Raw genomic sequence first — 21987 nt, 5'->3', positions numbered from 1 at the left:
TGGGTGCCCGTGTGCCTTCGTCACTTCCGGCTCCACGGGGAAGCAAGAAGGGCGGAAGACTAGGGAGGTGGGGATCCTGTGGGAGTGACGGCCCGGAGTCTAAGAGACTGGGCGTGACGGGGCCGGAAGGTGGCGGGAGGGAGCCGAACCGGAGCCGGCGGGAGGGCCAGGCCAGAGGCCCCCAACCTGGCTTGCCCGCCCCTGTCGCGGCTGAGGAGGAAGAGGAGGATGATCTCCAGATACACTCGGAAGGCGGTGCCACAGAACTTGGAGCTGTGAGTGGACTGCTCAGCCACCCCAGCCCGGCCCAGGCCGAGGCGGGCCGCAGGCGCTTTGCGGACCCTCCCTGACCAGTCCCTTGCTCCTTTTTCCTTTCCCAGGGCGAGGGAAAGAAAATTTTCTTCGAAATTCTCTCCTCCCAGCCTTGCCGGACGTTGCCCCTTCTACCTCCATCTCCAGCTAAGGGCGTGTTACCTGTGCTGTCCCAGAACTTGGCCCTCTTGGGTTGCACTTCTTGAGCTCGGGGAATGGGTTTCCTAAGGCATTTTGTAGTTTCCGCAGTGCTTCGTGCCCCAGTGTCAATGACCATTGACAACTCGTGAAGCTATTAATAGCTGAGTGCTACAATGAAGTTGAATACGTCTAGTGCCAAGCACAGTGCAAAGCTGCTTACATGCATGCATTAGCTCCATCGTGTCAATAAGGAGACCAGATAGGAACTATTATTTTGCCCTTTCTACAGATAAAGATCCCAGACTTAAAGATTGTAGCATGCCAAAGATCACACAGCCAGAGGGTGGTGGTGGAGCTGAAGTACGAACCTGTTGTCAATCTGTTTTTGAAGCTTGTGGTCATAACCATTACACATACTGCCTCTGCACCTCTGCAATTTAGTGTCAGAATCCTTAAGGATCAATTTTGCTTTTGAGACTTTAGACAGCAAATATTTCCCGCTTAAAGACCCACCTCCCACCCCTAGTGAAGTGTTATAATGTAGGAAGTAATGATGTCATTTATTTATTAATGCTTTACACTTTCAAAAAGATTTTCACATTTTGATTCTCTTAACAACTCTGTAAGATGGGTATGATTATCTTTAGTTTTTCAGCAGATGAAATATCAGAAAGGTACACATCTTAAGATTATATAACCAATAGGTTTTGAGCTTGGGTTTTTCAACCCCAAATACCAATATTTTTCCTCCACTAAACTATGTAATTTTAGCAACCATACATTTATTAATTAAATATTAACTATACAGGGCAATTAACAGGCATGATATCTTCAGTCACATCTGGGTTTCTGTTTAGACTCTTCTGTAGCCTTGTTAATTTTAGGCAAATTACTAAATCTTTGAGCCTTCATTTCTGTAATATAGGAATAAGACCTTATCTAAAAGCATATCTAAAGTGATGGCATAGGGCTTGACACATAGTAGGTCCTCGGTAAATGGTAATTTCCTTGTCCCTTCCCACCTTTGCTTGGTACAATAGCCATACAAACAAAATCAGTCTATGATCTTTCCTTGCCTTTCAGAAGCTTATTATCTACTAAATAATAGGATAGGACACAGAAGCAGTTCAGTTAATAGGCTTTTTTAGCAAATAGGAAGAAGAAAGTCATTTACCAATAAAGGGAACAGGGCTTAGGCAAAAATCTGCTTTTATAATTAATTCTGACCGTTCTGAAAGTGAAAAAAAATATCATTTATGGAAAAAATTGTTGATAGCACTTATTGGGCCAGAATTATTGACCCAGTATGGTTATGTTACTTGTTCTCTATTGTTGACTTGATACTCCCTAAAGATAACTCTCCCAAAAGATGATTCTCTAGAAGTGTCAGAATAACATGAATAATGATGATAATAAGATTATATGCATCTAAATAACAGTATATATATATATATATATATATATATATATATTTTTTTTTTTTTTTTTTTTCTCAATACACGGGCCTCTCACTGTTGTGGCCTCTCCTGTTGCGGAGCACAGGCTCCGGACGCGCAGGCTCAGCGGCCATGGCTCACGGGCCCAGCCGCTTCGCAGCATGTAGGATCTTCCCAGACCGGGGCACGAACCCGTGTCCCCTGCATTGGCAGGCGGACTCTCAACTACTGCGCCACCAGGGAAGCCCTAACTAACAGTATATTAAAAGTAATTTTTACTTTAGATGTTATAATGATCATTTGCTTTGAAGAAGTAATTTTAGTTTTCTCCCTAATAGTTCCAAATTATAGATATTGAAAAGAGGTTGGGATAAAATATACAGCTTAACATTTTAAAAATGGTAAATCCCAAGCATAAATGTATAGTGAATAATATAATGACCTACCCATCACCTACATTAAACAGTTATCAAAATTTTAATATATTTGCCTCATCTTTCATCTATATATTTTTTTCAGCCTGTCTGTCATCTGTGAAATAAGGAAGGAAAACCCCAGACACTATCATTTCACCCCATATATACTTCATTATGCATTTCTAAAAATTATACACATTTTCTTATGTAACCACAAAGCTATGATCAAATTTAATATTTCTTTGGTATTATCTAATTGTCACTTCATAACCAAATTTCTCTGACAGACTAAAATATGTTTTAAGTTTCTATTTCATAGCTGGAATCCACATTTCTGATCCCTGCCACTGTCTCAAAGACAAGCTTTTGGTTGTAAAATCATTGAATGAGAGAAGTACAAATAGCTCTACACAAATCCAGCCCCACCATTTGAGAAATAATTTAAAGTACAAGCTCTGCTGACTAGGTCTTTATCTTTATATACAAAAATGGTACAATTTACTAAAATCTCAAACTATTCATTTGCTCTGAGAAGCCTCAAACAAACTACTTGGATTTGAATCCTGGCTCCATTACTTACTAGCCATATGACCTTAAGCAGGTTACTTAATCCCTCTGTGCCTCACTTTCCTTTCCTGTGAAACAAGAGTATTAGATTTATAATACACATTTGCATATTAAAAGCCCTGGGAAGACCTCTTGTAAAGCAAACCTGTGTAACTTTGTTTAACCTATCATGTTATTTGACTACAGAATTTTGTGGGGAAGAAAAGTCTATTGTGGATGATTAGAACTGGAACATAATAATTGACCCCATCCCATAGTTTATTCTAATGCACATGTTGAACTCTCTAGAACAGTACTGTCCTATAGAAATATAATACAAAACACATATATAATTTAAAATTTTCAGGTAGTCACATTAAAAAAATAGTAGAAACAGGTGAAATTAACTTTTTTACCTTTTTATTTTGAAATAATTATGGACTCACAGGAAGTTACAAAAATAGTACAAAGTCCCATGAGCCCTTCACCCAGATTCCCCCAATGATGACAATTTACGTAACTATAATATAATTTCAAAGCCAGGAAACTGACATTGGTACAGTACTGTTAACTAGACTATAAACCTTATTCAGTTTTCATCAGTTTTTATATCCACTCCTTTGTATATATGTATATATAGTTCTATGCAATTTGGTCTCATTTATTGATATATGTAACTACCAATACAATAGAGATACAGAGCTGTTCCATCACCACCAGGAAACATCCTTATATATGCCTTTACAGTCACATCCATTCCTTTCTTCACACCCTGGAACCACTAATCTTTTTTTTTTTGGAACCACTAATCTTTTCTCCACCTCTATAGTTTTGTCATTTGTGAATGTAATATAAATGGAATCATATAGTATATGTAACCTTTTGAGACTGGCTTTTTTCACTAAGTATGATGCCCTTGAAATCCATCCAAGTTGTTGCATGTATCAGTTCACTCCTTTTTTATGCTAAATCATATTCCATTGTGTAGATATACCAAAGTTTAACTATTCAGCTGTCAAAGAACATTTCAGTTGTTCCAGCCTTTTTCAATTATAAATAAAGCTGCTGTGAACGTTTGTGTACAGATTTTTGTGTGAACATAAATTTCATTTCTCTGGGATCAATGCCCAAGAGTGCAATGGCTAGGTCTCATGATAAACACATGTGTTTAGTTTTATAAGAAACTGAAATTATTCCAGAGTGGCTGCACCATTTTACATTCCTACCAGCAATGTATGAGAAATCCAGTTTCTCCATATCCTTATCTGCGTTTAGTGTTATCACCATATTTTATCTTAGCTGTTCTAATAGGTGTGTGGTTATACCTTATTATATTTTCAATTTGCAGTGAAATTAATTTTAAGAACATATTTTGTTTAACCCAAATATATCCAGAATATTATCATTTTAACATGTAATCAAGATAAAATAATTAATGATACATTGTACATTCTTGTACTAAGACTTTGAAATCCTATGTGTTTTACACTTAAAGTGCATCTCATTTCCAACTGACCACATTTTAACTGCTAGTGATTAATGGCTACTGTATTGTACAGTGCAGTTCCAGAACAGCAAGAAGTAGGTGACGAACTTGTAGATCAAGTTACTGAAAAGTATATATTTTTTCTTTACAGGAAATATAACTTTGTTTTTCTCTTTCACAGGAAAGGAATAACAAAACATTCTCTTAATCATCATCCCCTTCCAGAGCAGCTGGATGCAATTTCCTCTACCAATGACAGCCATGAAAACGACATAAGTTCCCAAAGGTAATAACAAAAAGTGTACTTGTTTGCTTGTTGCACTTGATAATGGCAAAAGTTTTGTTTTTTTGCCTTAGGATTGGTATCAAGCCTTGTACTAATGAAAGAAAACAAGAATTTTTATCACATTTTTTCAATACCATTCAACTTTCATTCTGGAACAGCTAATGGAAACACACTTATTTTTATAACCTTTGAAAATCAGTATTATGAAGTAGTTAAAAACAGAGACTTAGGAGGAATCCAAACAGATCTGATTTTTAATCCTGGTTTTGTCATCTATTAGCTGAATAATAGTGGGCAAGTTACTTACCTGGTAATAGTATCTCTTAAAGGGTGTTCTGAATATAAATGAGATAAAATACAGTAAATGCTGAGTAAATATTAGCTGCAGTTATTATTTTAAGAAATAGAGGATACGGTAACTTCACAGAGGGTTCTGAGAAGCAATGTGGTATCATAGAAAAATTACAGTCATAAAACCTAGTTTCAACACCTAGTACTAAATCTCAGATTCTTTGTCTTAAAAAAGGTGTTGAGTTCTGCACCACCAGGTTGTTGTGAGGATAAAATGGGGTTAATATCTGTGAAAGTGCTTGGTAAACTAAAAGTGCCATACAAGTTCACATACTATTCTATGTGAATTCCTAGACGTTTCTGAAATGTCTTTAGTTCTCAAGGGTAGACATTATAAGTGGAATGTTGAAGTATTCATTGTAAACTAAGACTAGAATTATTTAGAATGGCTGCCATCAATTCTGTAGGAATTAGATCCGACTTTACTATGATGCTTACATTTCAAGTCCTTAATTTATTTTTGCCTCTGTGGATATATTTCTACACATGCTTATCACCTAATAGATTGCTGAGTAGTTAATGCTGCAGAAACTTAAGGAAATATAAGAATTTTTCTGTTTTCTCTTCTCCTTCCAAATTGTGCGTTTAGTGAGTCTGACATCACACAAGAATCACCTTTTACATCAGCTGACACTGGGAATTCAAGGTCTGCTTTTCCAAGTTATACAGGCACAGGGATCTCTACTGAAGGCAGCTCGGACTTCTCCTGGGGATATGGTGTGAGTTTTATGTTATTGGTCTGATGGATTGCTTGGGAGACTGTTCTGGGAGTTAGCATTTGTCAGTTTGGTCAGTATATTTCATGCCTTCCCTCTCCTACACTGTTTATTTTTAACTTTATTTTATTGTATTTGGCCGTGCCGCGCGGCGTGCGGGACCTTAGTCCCCCAACCAGGGATCGAACCTGTGCCCCCTGCAGTGGAAGCACGAAGTCTTAACCACTGGACCACCAGGGAAGTCCCTCCTACATTGTTTATTTACTCTTTAAAATAGCTGTAAAGAAGCATCAGCTTCACCCTCTTTCAGTATTGCTCTGTTTTATGGATGTAGTAGTTGATCCTTAGAGATGCTTAGTGTTTGGCTTAAACACTTGCACGTTGGTATGGATCTGAGCTCTGGATCTACTCCTTCTGCTGTGCTCAGTCCACTAGTGTGTCTCTCCACTACTAATATTACCTTGTTGTTTAAAATGTTTTTGAAAGTTTATTACTAAGCCATATAGACTGGGAAAATGTTTATGATATATTACTAAATGAAAAAAAGCACGTTAAAAATAAATGTATAGGGCTTCCCTGGTGGCGCAGTGCTTGAGAATCTGCCTGCCGAGGCAGGGGACACGGGTTCGTGCCCCGGTGTGGGAAGATCCCACATGCCCCGGAGCGGCTAGGCCCGTGAGCCATGGCCGCTGAGCCTGCGCGTCCGAAGCCTGTGCTCCGCAACGGGAGAGGCCACAACAGTGAGAGGCCCGCTTACCACAAAAAATAAATAAATAAATGTATAGTCTAGTTCTAATTTTATTTTACAGATATTTTTGCTTATATATACTAGAAAAAAAGACTAAAGATATTTACCTAAAATGTTACTCCTTTATTAATTGGGTGTTGAGATAATGAGATTTATTTATTTATTCATTCATGACTATCTGCCATTATAAGTATTATTTTTAAAAGACCAACAACCGTAAAAGAAAATTTAAAAAACAAATTTTATGCATGTTTCTCACCTTGATGCAATAGGTATTTTTATTTCTGTGTCCTCTTTCAATCTATATTTAATTTGGCCTAGCTATAGTCATGGTGTACATACAATACTATGCTCTCTGTTTTTTCACTTACTGTTATTTTGTAAGCACTCTTCCACAATACTGACTTTATACAATATTATTGTTAGCAACCTGCTTTCTTTACAAAAAGCCTGCTAATTGTTACAACCTTTTTGTCACCATGAGTTATTTTCTAGTCATTTTAAGTTGGATGTATATATAGTTGCCTTACATAGTTGTATGATATATGTGCATCCTGATCTGCTTCTTCATTCACCATTATTTCATATAGACATTTTCTTTTACTACTTCCATACTTGTCAATTTGAATAGTTATATATAGTTATATAGCATTTCCTTGTTTTAATATATTATAATTTAGTAATTTCATTATTATCTGATACTTGGGTTTTCAGTTTTTATTTATTCAACAAATATTTATTGAGTGCATTTGTTGTCAGACACTGTATTTGGGAATATGGGGTGAATGAGACTTACATGATTCAATAGTCTAATGAGGGAGACTGACAAAAGCAAATGAACAAAATAACTACAAAAGGTCATAAGTACTCTATGGAAGACAACAGGGAGCTGAGATAGAACACTATAAGGGGGATTCACTTTAGGTAGGGTATCATGTAGGGTAGATCTGAGACTTGAAGACCTAAGAGTTAACCACGTGAAGAATGAGGAAAAGAGCTTCCAGCAGGTAACCAGCAGCATCTGCAAAGGCCCTAAGGAGGAAGAGATCTTCATGTTTCCAAGGGAAAGTGTTTGGTACGTTCTTGGAACTGGAAAAAGGTCAGGGTGGTTGAAGGATGGTGTACCAGGGGAGAAAGCGCTAATGAGACTGGAGATGTAGGCAGCACTAGATCTTGTAAGGCATTGTAGGCCATGGTAAAGAATTTAAATTTTATCCTTACATAATGATTTAATTAATTTGATGACTTATTTTGAGCTTTTAGTGTACTGACTATATATTTCAATCAGTTATCTCTATATTTTAATTAGTATCTAAGTTATGAATGTCATACAAATGTTTCCCATTTCCCTACTTTCCTTTTGGTATTTACTGTGTAACAGATTTTTTTAAAAAAATTCAAATATAACCATTTTACTTTTGACCTTAATTTCTTTGCTAGTCAGGATTTTATCTTTAGAAAGATGGAATATTATATAATAGAATTTTGCATGTTTAACTTTTTAACTCACCAGACTTTTAAAATAGTATATGGTGTGAGGATAATTAAGTTCTTTTACTGTTGAACCTACTTTGTTTGAACAATTTTTCTACATTTGACTTAATATCTTAGGGTTTTCATGATATTTTAAAAATCTTGGGAAATCTATTAGTGTTCGTTAAAAAACATGTATTATTTAGTATTTGTGTCCTCTTTGCTCTTTCAGATAAATTTTATTTTCCCTTGTATGAAATTTTATAAAATATTCATGAGGGATTTAATTGATATTGCATTACAACATTATATTAAATTAGGTGCAGGGAGAACTAAAATTTATTGAATATTTAATAGATGCTAGGCTCTGTACTAATTGCTTTATAAACACATTTCAGTCATTTTGTACCTTAACTGAACTTAGTATTCTACCTAGAAATATAGTTTACTTAGATCTTCCTTTAATTTAATGCGCTTTATCATTTCATTATTTATTTTGAGTAAATCTCTTGTAAGATACAACTGATATTAAAATTGAACTTAGTATTTAATTATACATTTTCCTTGCTTTTGAACTTAGGTGTTTTTGAGTTACCACTGGTATATAGGAATACAGTTTTCCCCCCAATTTAACTAATGGCCTACTACTTTGCCAAATATATTTATAATCATGCTGGCGTTTATATTCTTAGGTTTATTTCTTTTAAAATATTGTTTTAAAATTAACAAAGTTGGGGACTTCCCTGGTGGTCCAGTGGTTGAGACTTCGCCTTCCAATGTAGGCGGTGTGGGTTCGATCCCTGGTCGGGGAACTAGGATTCCACATGCCTCGGGGCCAAAAAACCAAAACATAAAACAGAGGCAGTGTTGTAAGAAGTTCATAAAGACTTTAAAAATGGTCAACATTAAAAAAAAAAGTCTTAAAAAAAATTAACAAAGTTATTATAATGATGTGAAGGAAGACTTTCCTTTTTTATTCTAATTATATCTATTATTTAAAGTTTTATAGTCAACAATCATAAAAATATCTAACCCAGTTCTATTCTATTTTAGTTTTATGTACTTCGGATTGATTTTTTTTTAAATAATCAAATAAGGTTTATTCTAGGAATACAAAGATGGGTCAATATCTGTGAATGTATTAATATGTTTAATATCAGTGAATTAAAGGAAAAAATATGAACAAGCCAATAGATGTTAAAAAGATACTTGATAAAATTCGAAAACCATTCCTTATAAAAATTCTCAATTAGATAGGGAAGGAAACCCTTGAAACTTGATAATGACTATTTGTCAGTTGAATATCAGTTTAAATGGCAAAACACTAAAGCTGTTTCAGTTACAGCAAGGAACCAGACAGGGATTCTCTATTTACAAATTTAATTGATTCCTTTGCTAACTTTGTACATTTTAACTTTTACATAAAGCTTGTCATTATACACTCTATCCAGGGCTATTTGTTTTTCCACTTAACACTATCAATATATTTTGAAGAATATATTACATTATAGTATAGTATATTATGTATATTATAGTATATTCAAATATATATATTATTTAAAAACTGCTTTGTTCTTTGATGGCTGCATAGCCATTGCTATTACAAAAAAGTGCTGCATTTATGACCTTGTACATATATTATTTTACATATATATGAACATATCTGAGGATAAGTTTCTAGAGGTGGAATGCTGCTCAAAAGATACATGCTTTTGTAATTTTGAAAGTTGTTACCAAATTGACCTCTGTAAAAGTTATTACAATCTGCAATCTCACCAGGAACATATGAAAGGGCCTATTTTCTTACACTCTTGACCAAAACAGTGAATTATCAAACTTTTTCATCTTTGCCAGAGTTTTAATTTTTTTTATTTAAAGGTATCTGATGCAATGGGGTTGATTAGAAGAGAAAAGTTGCACACCTTACAGAAAACTGCATAACTTACATATTGGGTGTGCGTGTGTGTGTGTGTGTGTATGTGTGAAAACAGTACACAGATCAAGATATAGACAATCAGCATCCCACAAGGCTCCTAGATGCCCTCTTCCAACCCCAAAGATAACCACTATTCTGACCTCTATCACCAGGTTTACTTGTTCTTGCCTTTCATATAAATGGAATCCTACAGTATGTATTTTTTATATCTGGCTTCTTTTGCCTAAAATTGTTTGAAAAGTTCATACATGATGTTGCACATATTTGTAGTCTGTGAATTGCCTATTAATATTTTCATACTCATTTATTATTTTATTTATCATTTTCATATTAATTAGTAGGAGTTCTTTGTCTTTATTTTTAAATTTATTTTAACTTATTTTTTATTTATTTATATTTTGGCTGTGTTGGGTCGTCGTTGCTGTGCACGGGCTTTCTCTAGTTGCAGTGAGTGGGGGCTACTCGTTGTTGTGGTGCGCGGGCTTCTCATTGCAGTGGCTTCTCTTGTGGAGCACGGTCTCTAGGCGTGCAGCCTTCAGTAGTTGTGGCATGAGGGCTCAGTAGTTGTGGCACAAGGGCTCAGTAGCTGTGGCTCGTGGGCTCTAGAGCGCAGGCTCAGTAGTTGTGGCACACGGACTTAGTTGCTCCGCTGCATGTGGGATCTTCCCGGACCAGGGCTCAAACCTGTGTCCCCTGCATTGGCAGACGGATTCTTAACCCCTGGTACCTCTTTGTCTTTTAGATTAGGGGTGGTGGGTGTACTTTTTGTGTAAAGGACTAGATAGTAAATATTTCAGGCTCTGCAGACTCTGTCAGGACCCTCAACTCTCACTGAGAAGGCAGCCAGAAGCAGTGTATAAATAGATGGGCATGACAATGTTCCAATAAATTTTATTTACAAAATAGGCTGTGGGCTGGATTTGTCCCACTGGTCATAGTTTGCTGACCCCTGTTCTAAATAGTTATATAATGTCCACTCTCCCTGTACAACTATAGAACTTTTGGTATTGTACCCAGTTGAAAATTTATTTACCAACCTCTGTTACAGGTAGAGGTAGCTAATGAATTGTACAATAAGTCAGGAGATGGGGCTTTCTGGAATGCCGTTTTTTTGAGAAAAAATTCTGGAAAATTCCTAATTCTTAATTAGGAATTCTCCTAATTCCTGCCTGGAACATGGAACTATGGCTAAAGGTAAAGCAGCCATCTTGGACCATAAAGCATCACTGAGGATGGAAATGATAGAAGAAACTGAGTCCTTGATATCCATGGAGGCACCATATCAGCTTTTAATGCCTACCCCTAGATTTAATTTTTTTGAGAGAGAAATTAAACTTTTATCTTGTTTAAGTCACTGTTGTTTTTATTAGTAGTAACTAAATGCAATTAATCACTGATACACTCATTCTTTGTTAAATGTATTGCAAATATCTTTTCCTGGTCTGTGGCTTTTGTAACTTTCACAATTCCCACGCTTAGGTCTTTAATCCCCCGGAATAGTTTTTTGTATATGGTATATAGCAGGAACATAATTTTAATTTTTCCATATGGATAATGAATTGTTTCAGCACCATTTACTGACTAGTTCAGGATTTCTAAGCAAGGGCATTTTTGGCATTTTGGATATGGCTGTTGTACAGCCATGTCCCATGTATAGCAGGATGTTTAGTATTAATGATCCCTGCCTATTAAATACCTGTAGCAACCTCTAGTCATTGTGATCACTAAAAATGCACATATATATTTCCAGCTTCTTCCATAAAAGGTAGCATTATTTCCGGAGAGTACTGTTGCATCCTTTCTCCATTGATTTGCTATGTTACCTCTGTTATAGATTAAGTTTTAAAATATGAAATGGTCTGTTCCTGGGCTCTCTAAACTGTTCTATTCTAAACTCATGCGAATACAACTGGCTTTTTTTGTTTGTTTGTTTGTTTTGCGGTACGCGGGCCTCTCTCTGTTGTGGCCTCTCCCGTTGCGGAGCATAGGCTCCAGACGCGCAGGCTCAGCGGCCATGGCTCACGGGCCCAGCCGCTCCGCGGCATGTGGGATCTTCCCGAACCGGGGCATGAACCCGTGTCCCCTGCATCGTCAAGCGGACTCTCAACCACTGCGCCACCAGGGAAGCCCAATACAACTGGTTTTAATTAAACTATAGCTTTATAATAATCTATAATATGTGATAGGGAAGTCTTACTACATTATTGATAATTGTCTTGGCCAACCTTTTTTATGTATGTTAGAATCTGATTATTAAATTGCATGGGTCGATTTGGGGAGGACTGCTATCTTTATGATAGTGAGTTTTCCTAATCATGAATTTGATATATAAATCTTTCCATTTATTATCCATTTCTTTAGTGTCTTTCAATATATTTTTATAATTTTATCCATAAAAGTAATATACATTTGTTGAAGATTTATTCCTAGGTACCTTGCATGGTATATTAAAAATCATATTTTTAATCTAGTTGTTGCTGGTATATAGGTGTAGAGTTCATGTTTTGTTTTTTTTTTTAATTAATTAATTTATTTTTGGCTGTGTTGGGTCTTCGTTGCTGTGCGTGGGCTTTCTCTAGTTGCGGTGAGGGGGGCTACTCTTTGTTGTGGTGTGTGGGCTCCTCATTGCAATGGTTTCTCTTGTTGTGGAGCACGGGCTCTAGGTGTGCGGGCTTCAGTAGTTGTGGCACACGGGCTCAGTAGTTGTGGCGCATGGGCTTAGTTGCTTCGCAGCATGTGGGATCCTCCTGGACCAGGGCTCGAACCTGTGTCCCCTGGATTGGCAGGCGGATTCTTAACCACTGCACCACCAGGGAAGTCCCAGAGTTCATGTTTTCTAAGGGAACTGAGTTCTAGGCTAATGTTGGCTTCTGGCAGAAATTTATATTCTTTGTCATGTGTTTAACTTTTGATATTTCATTTAAATGTTTTAATAGATTTCTCATCTGTTTAATACTAGATTAGACTTTCATTGGATTTATTATTTTTACTTTTTTTTACTGTGATAGTCACATACATAAAATTCACTCTTTTAAAGTGAACAGTTAAGTGATTTGCAGTATATTCTCAGAGTCGTGCAATTAGCAATTACTCTCCATTTCTCTCTCCACCCAGCCCCTGGCAACCACTAATCTGCTTTCTGTCTGTATGGATTTGCCTATTCTGATATTTCATATAAATGAATTATACAGTATATCACCTATTGTGTCTGGCTTATTTCACCTAGCATATGTTCACATTTTATCCATGTTATAGCGTGTGTCAGTACTTCTTTTTTATTAATGAATATAATTTCATTGCATGGATATACCAATTTTGTTTATTCATCAGATGATGGACATTTGGATTGTTTCACTTTTTTGCTATTATGAATAATGCTACTATGAACACTTGTGTACAAGTTTTTCTGTGGACATGTTTTGAATATTCTTAGGTATACACCTAGGAGTGGAATTTCTAGGTCATATAAAAACTCTATGTTTAATATTTTGAAGAATACATTTCTCTTTGAAACTTAAAGCTATAATTGTGATTGTTTTCAAGGTTCCTGGTTAGTATATAAATAATGTTGATATTTTCCTTGTATTACACAAGGAAATCTGTATTGCAGATTTCACATGTATGTCAGAGTAGGTAATTCCTGTGAAATCCATTATTAGTAATGGATTGTGTCTTAATCAAATTCAAGTTTTGTGATCAAAGTTGCGATTACTGCACATTGTGTTTTCTGAATAACTTGGAAACAACCTCAAACTTACAGAAAAGTTGTAAGTATAGTAAAAAGAACAGTCATCCCTTGGTATCCATGAGGGATTGGTTCCAGGACCGCCTGTGGATACCAAAATCCAGGGATGCTCAAGTCTCATATAAAATGGTGCAGTATTTGCATATTACCTATGCATAGCCTTCTGTACACTTTAAATCCTTTCTAGATTGCTTATAATACCTAATACGATATAAATGTGTTTTACATTTACAAACCCATGAATATGGAGGCCAACTGTTTTTTTCCTGAATGGTTTAAGAGTAAGTTACTGACATGATACTCCCTTGCACCAAATATTTTAGTGTATATTTCCTTCAAGCAAGGACACACTACATTACTAGAGGGCAAGAATCAAATTCAGGAAATTAACACTGATATATTGCTACCACCTAATCCATAGATCCCATTAAAGTTTCACTAGTTGTCCCAATGATATCCTTTATAGCAAAAGTTTATATCACATTGTCAAGTCTCTTTAGTCTCCCTCAATCTGGAACAGTTCTTGAGTCTATGATACGACAGAAATGAGCTTGTTTTTCTCATTGCATTCTATTAGGTGGCACATAATTCCATTTGTCCCATTATTAATGTTGTTCACTTTGATCACTTAATTAAGGTGATTTTCCTTTGCATTCGAAAGTATTGTATTGGGGATATATGTATACGTATAGCTGATTCACTTTGTTATAAAGCAGAAACTAAAACACCATTGTAAAGCAATTATACTCCAATAAAGATATTTAAAAAAAAAGTATTTTACGGGGCGGTACATTGAAATTATGTACCTACTATCCTGTTCCTCCTCAGACTTTCAATTTATGATTTACATCAGTGTAGACTCAAGGATTCCTATTTTGTTCAGTTAGTTATAATATATAATACATCATTATTTATCTTGAAGTTCCAATTGTCCCAGATTTGGCCCGCAGAATTCCCTTCAAGCTGCTTCTGTGCCATTTTGACATGTTCCCATCCTTCTTTAAATATTTCCTTACTTTCTGGTACAAGATATCCAGGCTTATTTTGTACTTTCTTTGCCCCATCCCTGGAATCAGCCAATTCTTTAAGAAGCCCTGGTTCCTTTTATGCCATGTTTAGAAACAAAGATTTGGGTGCTAAGCGTGCTCATTGCTTTTTAGGTGTCGCTTATTCCCAAACCCTCCCAGTGGACAGAACTAGGGAATATAAGTACTCCTCCTATCCCACTGTGAAATGACAAGGTTCATTCTAGTTTTTTCCTTTTCTAATTTGTAACTTCTTTCTCTGACAGTGATAAACGTGGCTTCCGTTATTCTTAATATATTTACTTATTTGATTAGTCCCCCTGAACATAACCAGTTCCCCACTAATCCACTGCCTCTTAACCTCCGCAAATGCTCTTCTCACTCCACATATGTTTCAACACCCTGTGCTGAGTCACTGACCCTTGCACTCTCACACCCAATGAATGATCTCCTCATCCCACTCAGAGTCAGACACCCAATGTTGTCCTCGCCTCCGAATAGGCACCTTCCTCAGGCTGCTTGGGCTATCACCCTGTGTGGGGCTGCCGACTCCCCACATGGTAACTTTCTTCTCCATTGTTGTTCCAACATTATAAGCTGGCTGCTCTCCTGCAAGGACATCCTCCTCATCTCACTTGTGCTCCATCACCCTGCAACAACCTGCTCCCCATGCAAACACCCACTGTGGCAGATTATATTTTCAAAAGTCATGCCAATATATATCCCATCTGACATGCCCTTATTACAAGATACTGATATTCCTCCACTGAAGAGATAGGCTCTATGCTCTTTCCCTTTGAACCTGAATGGACTATTTAACTGCCTTAATCAGTAGAATGCAGTGAAAGTGATGCTGCATGATTTTTTAGGTTAGAAAGCAACACAGCTTCTGCCTGCCTCTTTCTGTTTCTCTCTCTCTGAATGCTTGACCTTGGAATTTAGCCACTATGTTGTGAGGAAGTTCAAACCACATGGAAAAGCCCATATAAAGAGAAACTGAAGCCCCCAGCTGAAAGCCAGCATCAATTGCTAGATATTTGAGTGAATGAACACTCAGATGCTTTCAGCTCTAAGCCTTCGAGCTTTTCAACTGATATCCCAGATGCTGTGGAGAAGAGACAAACCATTCCTGCTGTGAGCTATGTAAATTCCAGACACATGTAAACCTGGAAAGATAATACATGATTATTGCTATTTTGAGCCATTCAGTTTGGGAGTAATCTGGTACACTGCCAAAGTAATTAGAACACCCCTCTCACACTGCTCAGGGTCAGAAAAACTGCTTAGATGTTCTCTTTACCTCTCTTAGGCTCCTATCATACAAAGGCATAAAAGGTACTCTATACTATAAAGATACAGTAATCAAGACAGTATGGTACTGGCACAAAAAGAGAAATATAGATCAATGGAACAGGATAGAAAGCCCAGAGATAAACCCACGCACATATGGTCACCTTATTTTTGATAAAGGAGGCAAGAATATACAATGGAGAAAAGACAGCCTCTTCAATAAGTGGTGCTGGGAAAACTGGACAGCTACATGTAAAAGAATGAAATTAGAACACTCCCTAACACCATACACAAAAATAAACTCAAAATGGATTAAAGACCTAAATGTAAGGCCAGACACTATAAAACTTTTAGAGGAAAACTTAGGCAGAACACTCTATAACATACATCACAGCAAGATCCTTTTTGACCCGCCTCCTAGAGAAATGGAAATAAAAACAAAAATAAACAAGTGGGACCTAATGAAACTTAAAAGCTTTTGCACAGCAAGGAAACCATAAACAAGACGAAAAGACAACTCTTAGAATGGGAGAAAATATTTGCAAATGAAGCAACTGACAAAGGATTAATCTCCAAAATATACAAGCAGCTCATGCAGCTCAATATCAAAAAAACAAACAACCCAATTAAAAAATGGGCAGAAGACCTAAATAGACATTTCTCCAAAGAAGATATACAGATTGCCAACAAACACATGAAAGGATGCTGAACATCACTAATCATTAGAGAAATGCAAATGAAAACCACAATGAGGTATCACCTCACACCAGTCAGAATGGCCGTCATCAAAAAATCTATAAACAATAAATGCTGGAGAGGGTGTGGAGAAAAGAGAACCCTCTTGCAGTGTTGGTGGGAATGTAAACTGATAACAGCCACTATGGAGAACAGTATGGAGGTTCCTTAAAAAAACTAAAAATAGAATTACCATATGACCCAGCTATCCCACTACCAGGCATATACCCTGAGCAAACCATAATTCAAATAGAGACATGTACTACAATGTTCATTGTATTTGTATCTATTTACAATAGCCAGGACATGGAAGCAACCTAAGTGTCCATCGACAGATTGAGGCCACTCTTCCTGGCTTACTGTCTCCTCACATGACCTTTCTCCTGGGCATAGGCACAGGTAGAGAGATCTCTGGTGTCTCTTCCTCTTCTTATAAGAACACTAATCCTATCAGATTAGCGCTCCACCCGTATGACCTCATTTTACCTTAATTTCCGACTTAAAGGCTTTATCTCCAAATAGAATCATGTTGCAGATTAGGGCTTCAACATATGAATTTGAGGAGGACACAATTCAGTCCATAACAACGTATACCAGGAAGATGTAACAATTCTAAATAAGTAAGCATCTAATTGAGTTTCAAAATGTATGAAGAAACTAAAGAGAGGACTAGGTGAATCCACAATTATTGTTAGAGATTTTAGTTATTAATAAAACAATTAGAAAATCAGTAAAAACATAAAAGATCTTATGCTATACCGAACAAATGCAGAGTACATATCCTTCTCAAGAACATATGGAATGTTGACAAGGACAGACTGTATGGTGGGCCATAAAATATATCAGTATTGTTCAAAAGATTAAATCTGGGCTTCCCTGGTGGCGCAGTGGTTGAGAGTCCGCGGGCCGATGCAGGGGACACAGGTTTGTGCCCCAGTCTGGGAAGATCCCACATGCCGCGGAGCGGCTGGGTCCGTGAGCCATGGCCGCTGAGCCTGCGTGTCCAGAGCCTGTGCTCTGCAACAGGAGAGGCCACAACAGTGAGAGGCCCGTGTACCGCGAAAAAAAAAAAAAAAAAAAAATCCAAATTTACGGATGCAGCTAAAGTATTTCTTATAAAGACATTTATACCTTTAAATACCTATTTTAGAAAAAGAAGAAAGCTTTAAAATGAGTAACCTAAGTTTCTACCTTAAGATGCTAGGAAAGAAGAGTAAATTAAATCCAAAGTAGAATGAAAGAATTAAAAGCAAAATTAATCAAATAGAAAATAGGTAAATAAAAGAGAAAATGAACAAGTCCAAGAGTTGATTCTTTGGAAAGATTAATAATTAATAAGCCCTCTAGTGATACTAGTCAAGGAAAAGCAATAAAATGCAAATTACAAATATGAGGAATGAAAGAGATGTCACTACAAATTCTACAGACATTAAAAGAATATTAACAGAATAATATATACAATTTTATGCCAATAAATTCCATAACTTAGATGAAATGGACAAATTCCTCAAAAATCTGAATAGTTGTAAAACTCTTAAACTAAATCAAGCAACTCTCACAGAGAAAGCTCTAGGCTTAGGTGGAAGAACATACATTTGTGGAAGAAATAACAGTCACACAAACTTTTCCCCAAAACAGGAGCATTTTCAATTCACTTTATGGGTCAGCATAATATTGATGCCAAAACCTGACAAAGACAATATAATAAAAGAAAATTATGAGATGGGACTTCTAAATAGTGTGGCAGAGTGAGTATCTTGACAAATCTTCCCCAAAAGCAACAATAAACTGGATATAATTGTCTAAAGCAATCATTTCAGGATTCTGAAAATTGACTAAAGGTACACAGCAAATGGAGTAGCAGTTATTCATGAAAATCAATAGAACTTTGAGTTAGGAACAATAAGAGTCTGTTCAACTTTAAAGGAACAAACTGTGAAAACTAGCAGCTTCACCACCAGAGAGGGCTCAATAGATTTGGAAGGGAACTTGGATGAACTCTAAGTTCAACAGCATTGTCAACAATAGTAGCACATTCGGTAGCATATGAACAAGGAAAAACAGTGGCTCAGATAGTCTGAGGTTTCAATACTAGCTGGGGCAAAAAATGGATTGGCAGACTATCCAGAAATTTATTAAGGAGGTCTGGGAAATAAGTCATAGGAGGCCCTAATAAACTCTCCACATATCCATGCAGGAGAGACCAGAGAGGGCCCAAACTATGCACACACAAATGGCTGACTATGAGTCAGCACACAAATGCAGAGGAGATGAGAGGGCACAGAAATTAAGAGCCAAGGCAGCCATAAAAACGGCTTGAATTTGAACACAAAGTAAACTTTAAGACATAAAATACTATTAGAAACAAAAGGACATCTCCATAATGATAAAAAGGCCAATTCTTTAGGAAAATAAAGTAGTTATAAATGTATACACATCTAACAACGAAGCTTTAAAGCATATGAAGCAAACTACAGAATTTAAAAGAGAAATGGGAAACATAACAGTTGTAGCTGGAGACTTCAATACCCCACTCTCAATACTTGATAGAACAACTAAACGGAAGATCAGCAAGGATATTGAAGACTTGAACGGTGCTATCAACGAACTTGACCTAATTGATTCTATCCAATGACAGCAGAATATATAATCTTCAAGCATACAAAAAACAAGTCTCATAAATCTAAAAGGATTGAAATTGTACTAGGTATGTTCTCCAACCATGTTGGAATTAAGTAGAAATCAACAATGGATATAAATTTGGGATATCCCCAAGTATTTGAAAATTAAACACTGTTCTTCTAAATAACTGATGGGTTAAAGAACAATCTACAAGGGAAGTTAGAAAATATTTTCAATTGAATGAAAATGGAAAAGCAGAATATCAAAATTTATAAGACATAACTAAAGTGGTGCTTAGAGGGAAACTTACAGCTTTAAATACCTATAGAAAAAGAAATCAAGCTTATAGACACGGAACAGATTGGTGATGACGGAGGTGGGGTTGTGGGGTTGGGTGAAATGCGTGAAGCATGTCAAAAGGTACAAACTTCCAGTTATAAAATAAATAAATCATGGGGATGTAATGTACAGCATGGTGACTATAGTTAATAATATTGTATTATATTTGAGAGTTGCTAAGAGAAAAGATCTTAAAAATTCTCATCATAAGGAAAAAACTTCTGTAACTATGTATGGTGATGTGCTATGGAGATCAATTCACCAAATATACAAATATTGAATCATTATGTTATATACCTGAAACTAACATAATGTTGTATGTCAATTATACCTCAACAGAACAAAAGTACCTACAGAAAAATGGAGCATACTGAATCAATAACATAAGCTTCCACCTTAAGAAACTAAAATAGACCAAATTAAATCCAAAGCAAGCAGAAGGAAGGAAATAGAATAATACAGATGAGAGTAGAAATTAATGAAACAGGAAACAGAAAAACAATAGAGAAACTCAATAAAGTCAAAGTTCTTTGAAGAGTCAACAAAATTGATGTCTTTAGCTACTTTGACCAAGAAAAAAGACGACATAAATGAACAAGATTAGAAATAAAAGTGAGGACATAACTGTTGACCTTACAGAAAGTAAAAGGACTAGGGAAATATAATAAGCAGCTTCATGTCAAGAAATTAGATAACTTAGATATAACAGGTAAATTTCTAGGAAGACACAATTACCAAACTGACTCAAAAAGACATTAAAAATCCATACAGATACATATTAATTAAAGAAATTAAATAAGTAATTTAAAATCTTCCTACAAAGAAAAGCCCAGGCACAGATGGCTTTACTGGTAAATTCTACCAAATATTCAAAGAATAAATAATAACCATCTTTCATAAACCCTTTCAGAAAATAGAGGAAGAGACACTTCCCAACTCATTCAGTGAAGCTAATATTACCCTGATACCAAAGCCAGACAAAGACACCAGAAGAAAAGAATTCTGTATGTAAAAAATTCTCAGGAATTCACAAAATGAACAAACAGAACTGCTTAGCACTAATACACGAGTTTAACAAGGCCACAAGATACAAGGTCAGTATAAAAACGTCAACTATATTTCTATATATGTTTAAATATTTAAAGAAGAAATAATACCAATCTTTCAGAAAAGAGGGAATGGTTCCTAAATCATCCTATGAGGCCATCCTATAACACCAAAGTCAGACAAAGGCATCACATGAAGAGAAAACTACAAATTAATATTCCTCTTGAAATTATACAAAAAACTTTAAATTATTAGCAAACCTAATCTAGCAACGTAAAGGGATTATTTACCCTGAGTGAGATTTATCCATGAATGCACAGCTGGTTCAACATTAGAAAATTAAATTAATGCATTATAGTAATGTGAAAAACTGACATGATTATCTCAATAGACACTTTGAAAAAGCATATGATAAAATCCAACACCCACTCATGATAAAAACTCTCACAAAACTAGAAAATAAAAGGGAACTTCATCAACCTGACAAAAGGCACCTAAAGCTAATAGTGTATGTAATGGGAAAAGACTGAATATTTTCCTCTTCAGAACAAGATAAAGATGTCCATTCTTGCCACCTTTATTCAGCATTGTATTGGAGGTTCTAGTCAGTGCAATAGACCAAAATAAGGAAGTAAAAGCCATCCACAGTGGAAAGGAATAAGTTAAACTATCTTCATTCACAGATGACATGATGTAGAAAATCCTAAACCTTTCCCTCCGCCCCCACCCCAACTCCATCTACTAGAACTAAGAAATGAGTTCAGGACGGTCACAGTATATCAGATCAATTTACAAAAATCAATTGTAAATGTGGTATATTTATGTAATGTAATATTATTCAGCTATAAAAAGGAAAGAAATACTAATACATGCTACACTATGAACCTTGAAAACATGCTAAGTAAAAGAAGCCAGATACAAAAGGCCACATGTTACATGGTTTCATACATATGAAATATCCAGAGGAGCAAATCTATAGAGACAGAAAGCAGATCAGTAGTGGGCAGGGGCTGGGCAGAGAGAGGAATGGAGAGTGATGGCTAATGGAGCCAGGGTTTCTTTTGGGGTGAAAATGTTCTAGAATTAGATAGTTGTGATGGTTGCACAACTGTGCATATGCTACAAACCACTGGGAATACACTAAAACCACTAAATTTTACACTTTAAAAGGATGAATTGGGCTTCCCTGGTGGCGCAGTGGTTGAGAGTCCGCCTGCCGATGCAGGGGACAAGGGTTCGTGCCCCGGTCCGGGAAGATCCCACATGCTGCAGAGCGGCTGGGCCCGTGAGCCATGGCCGCTGAGCCTGCGCGTCCAGAGCCTGTGCTCCGCAGTGGG

The 21987-nt window shown here is 36.3% G+C and overlaps 1 protein-coding gene across 1 annotated transcript in view; it reads left to right on the top strand.

Moving 5' to 3' along the window:
• Positions 1-228: 228 nt before the first annotated feature.
• Positions 229-21987, top strand: part of FAM149B1 (family with sequence similarity 149 member B1) — a 58879-nt gene continuing 37120 nt past the window's right edge. Inside the window, exons 1-3 of the mRNA XM_065894487.1 lie at positions 229-275; positions 4519-4623; positions 5564-5693. Coding sequence (XP_065750559.1) covers positions 229-275; positions 4519-4623; positions 5564-5693 — 282 coding nt within the window. The remainder of the gene's footprint in view (positions 276-4518; positions 4624-5563; positions 5694-21987) is intronic.

This window comes from Phocoena phocoena, chromosome 16 (assembly GCF_963924675.1).
Source record: "Phocoena phocoena chromosome 16, mPhoPho1.1, whole genome shotgun sequence".
NCBI lineage: Eukaryota > Metazoa > Chordata > Mammalia > Artiodactyla > Phocoenidae > Phocoena > Phocoena phocoena.
Note: the sequence above shows the minus strand (reverse complement) of the source record. Positions and strands in the feature narration are given on the sequence as shown.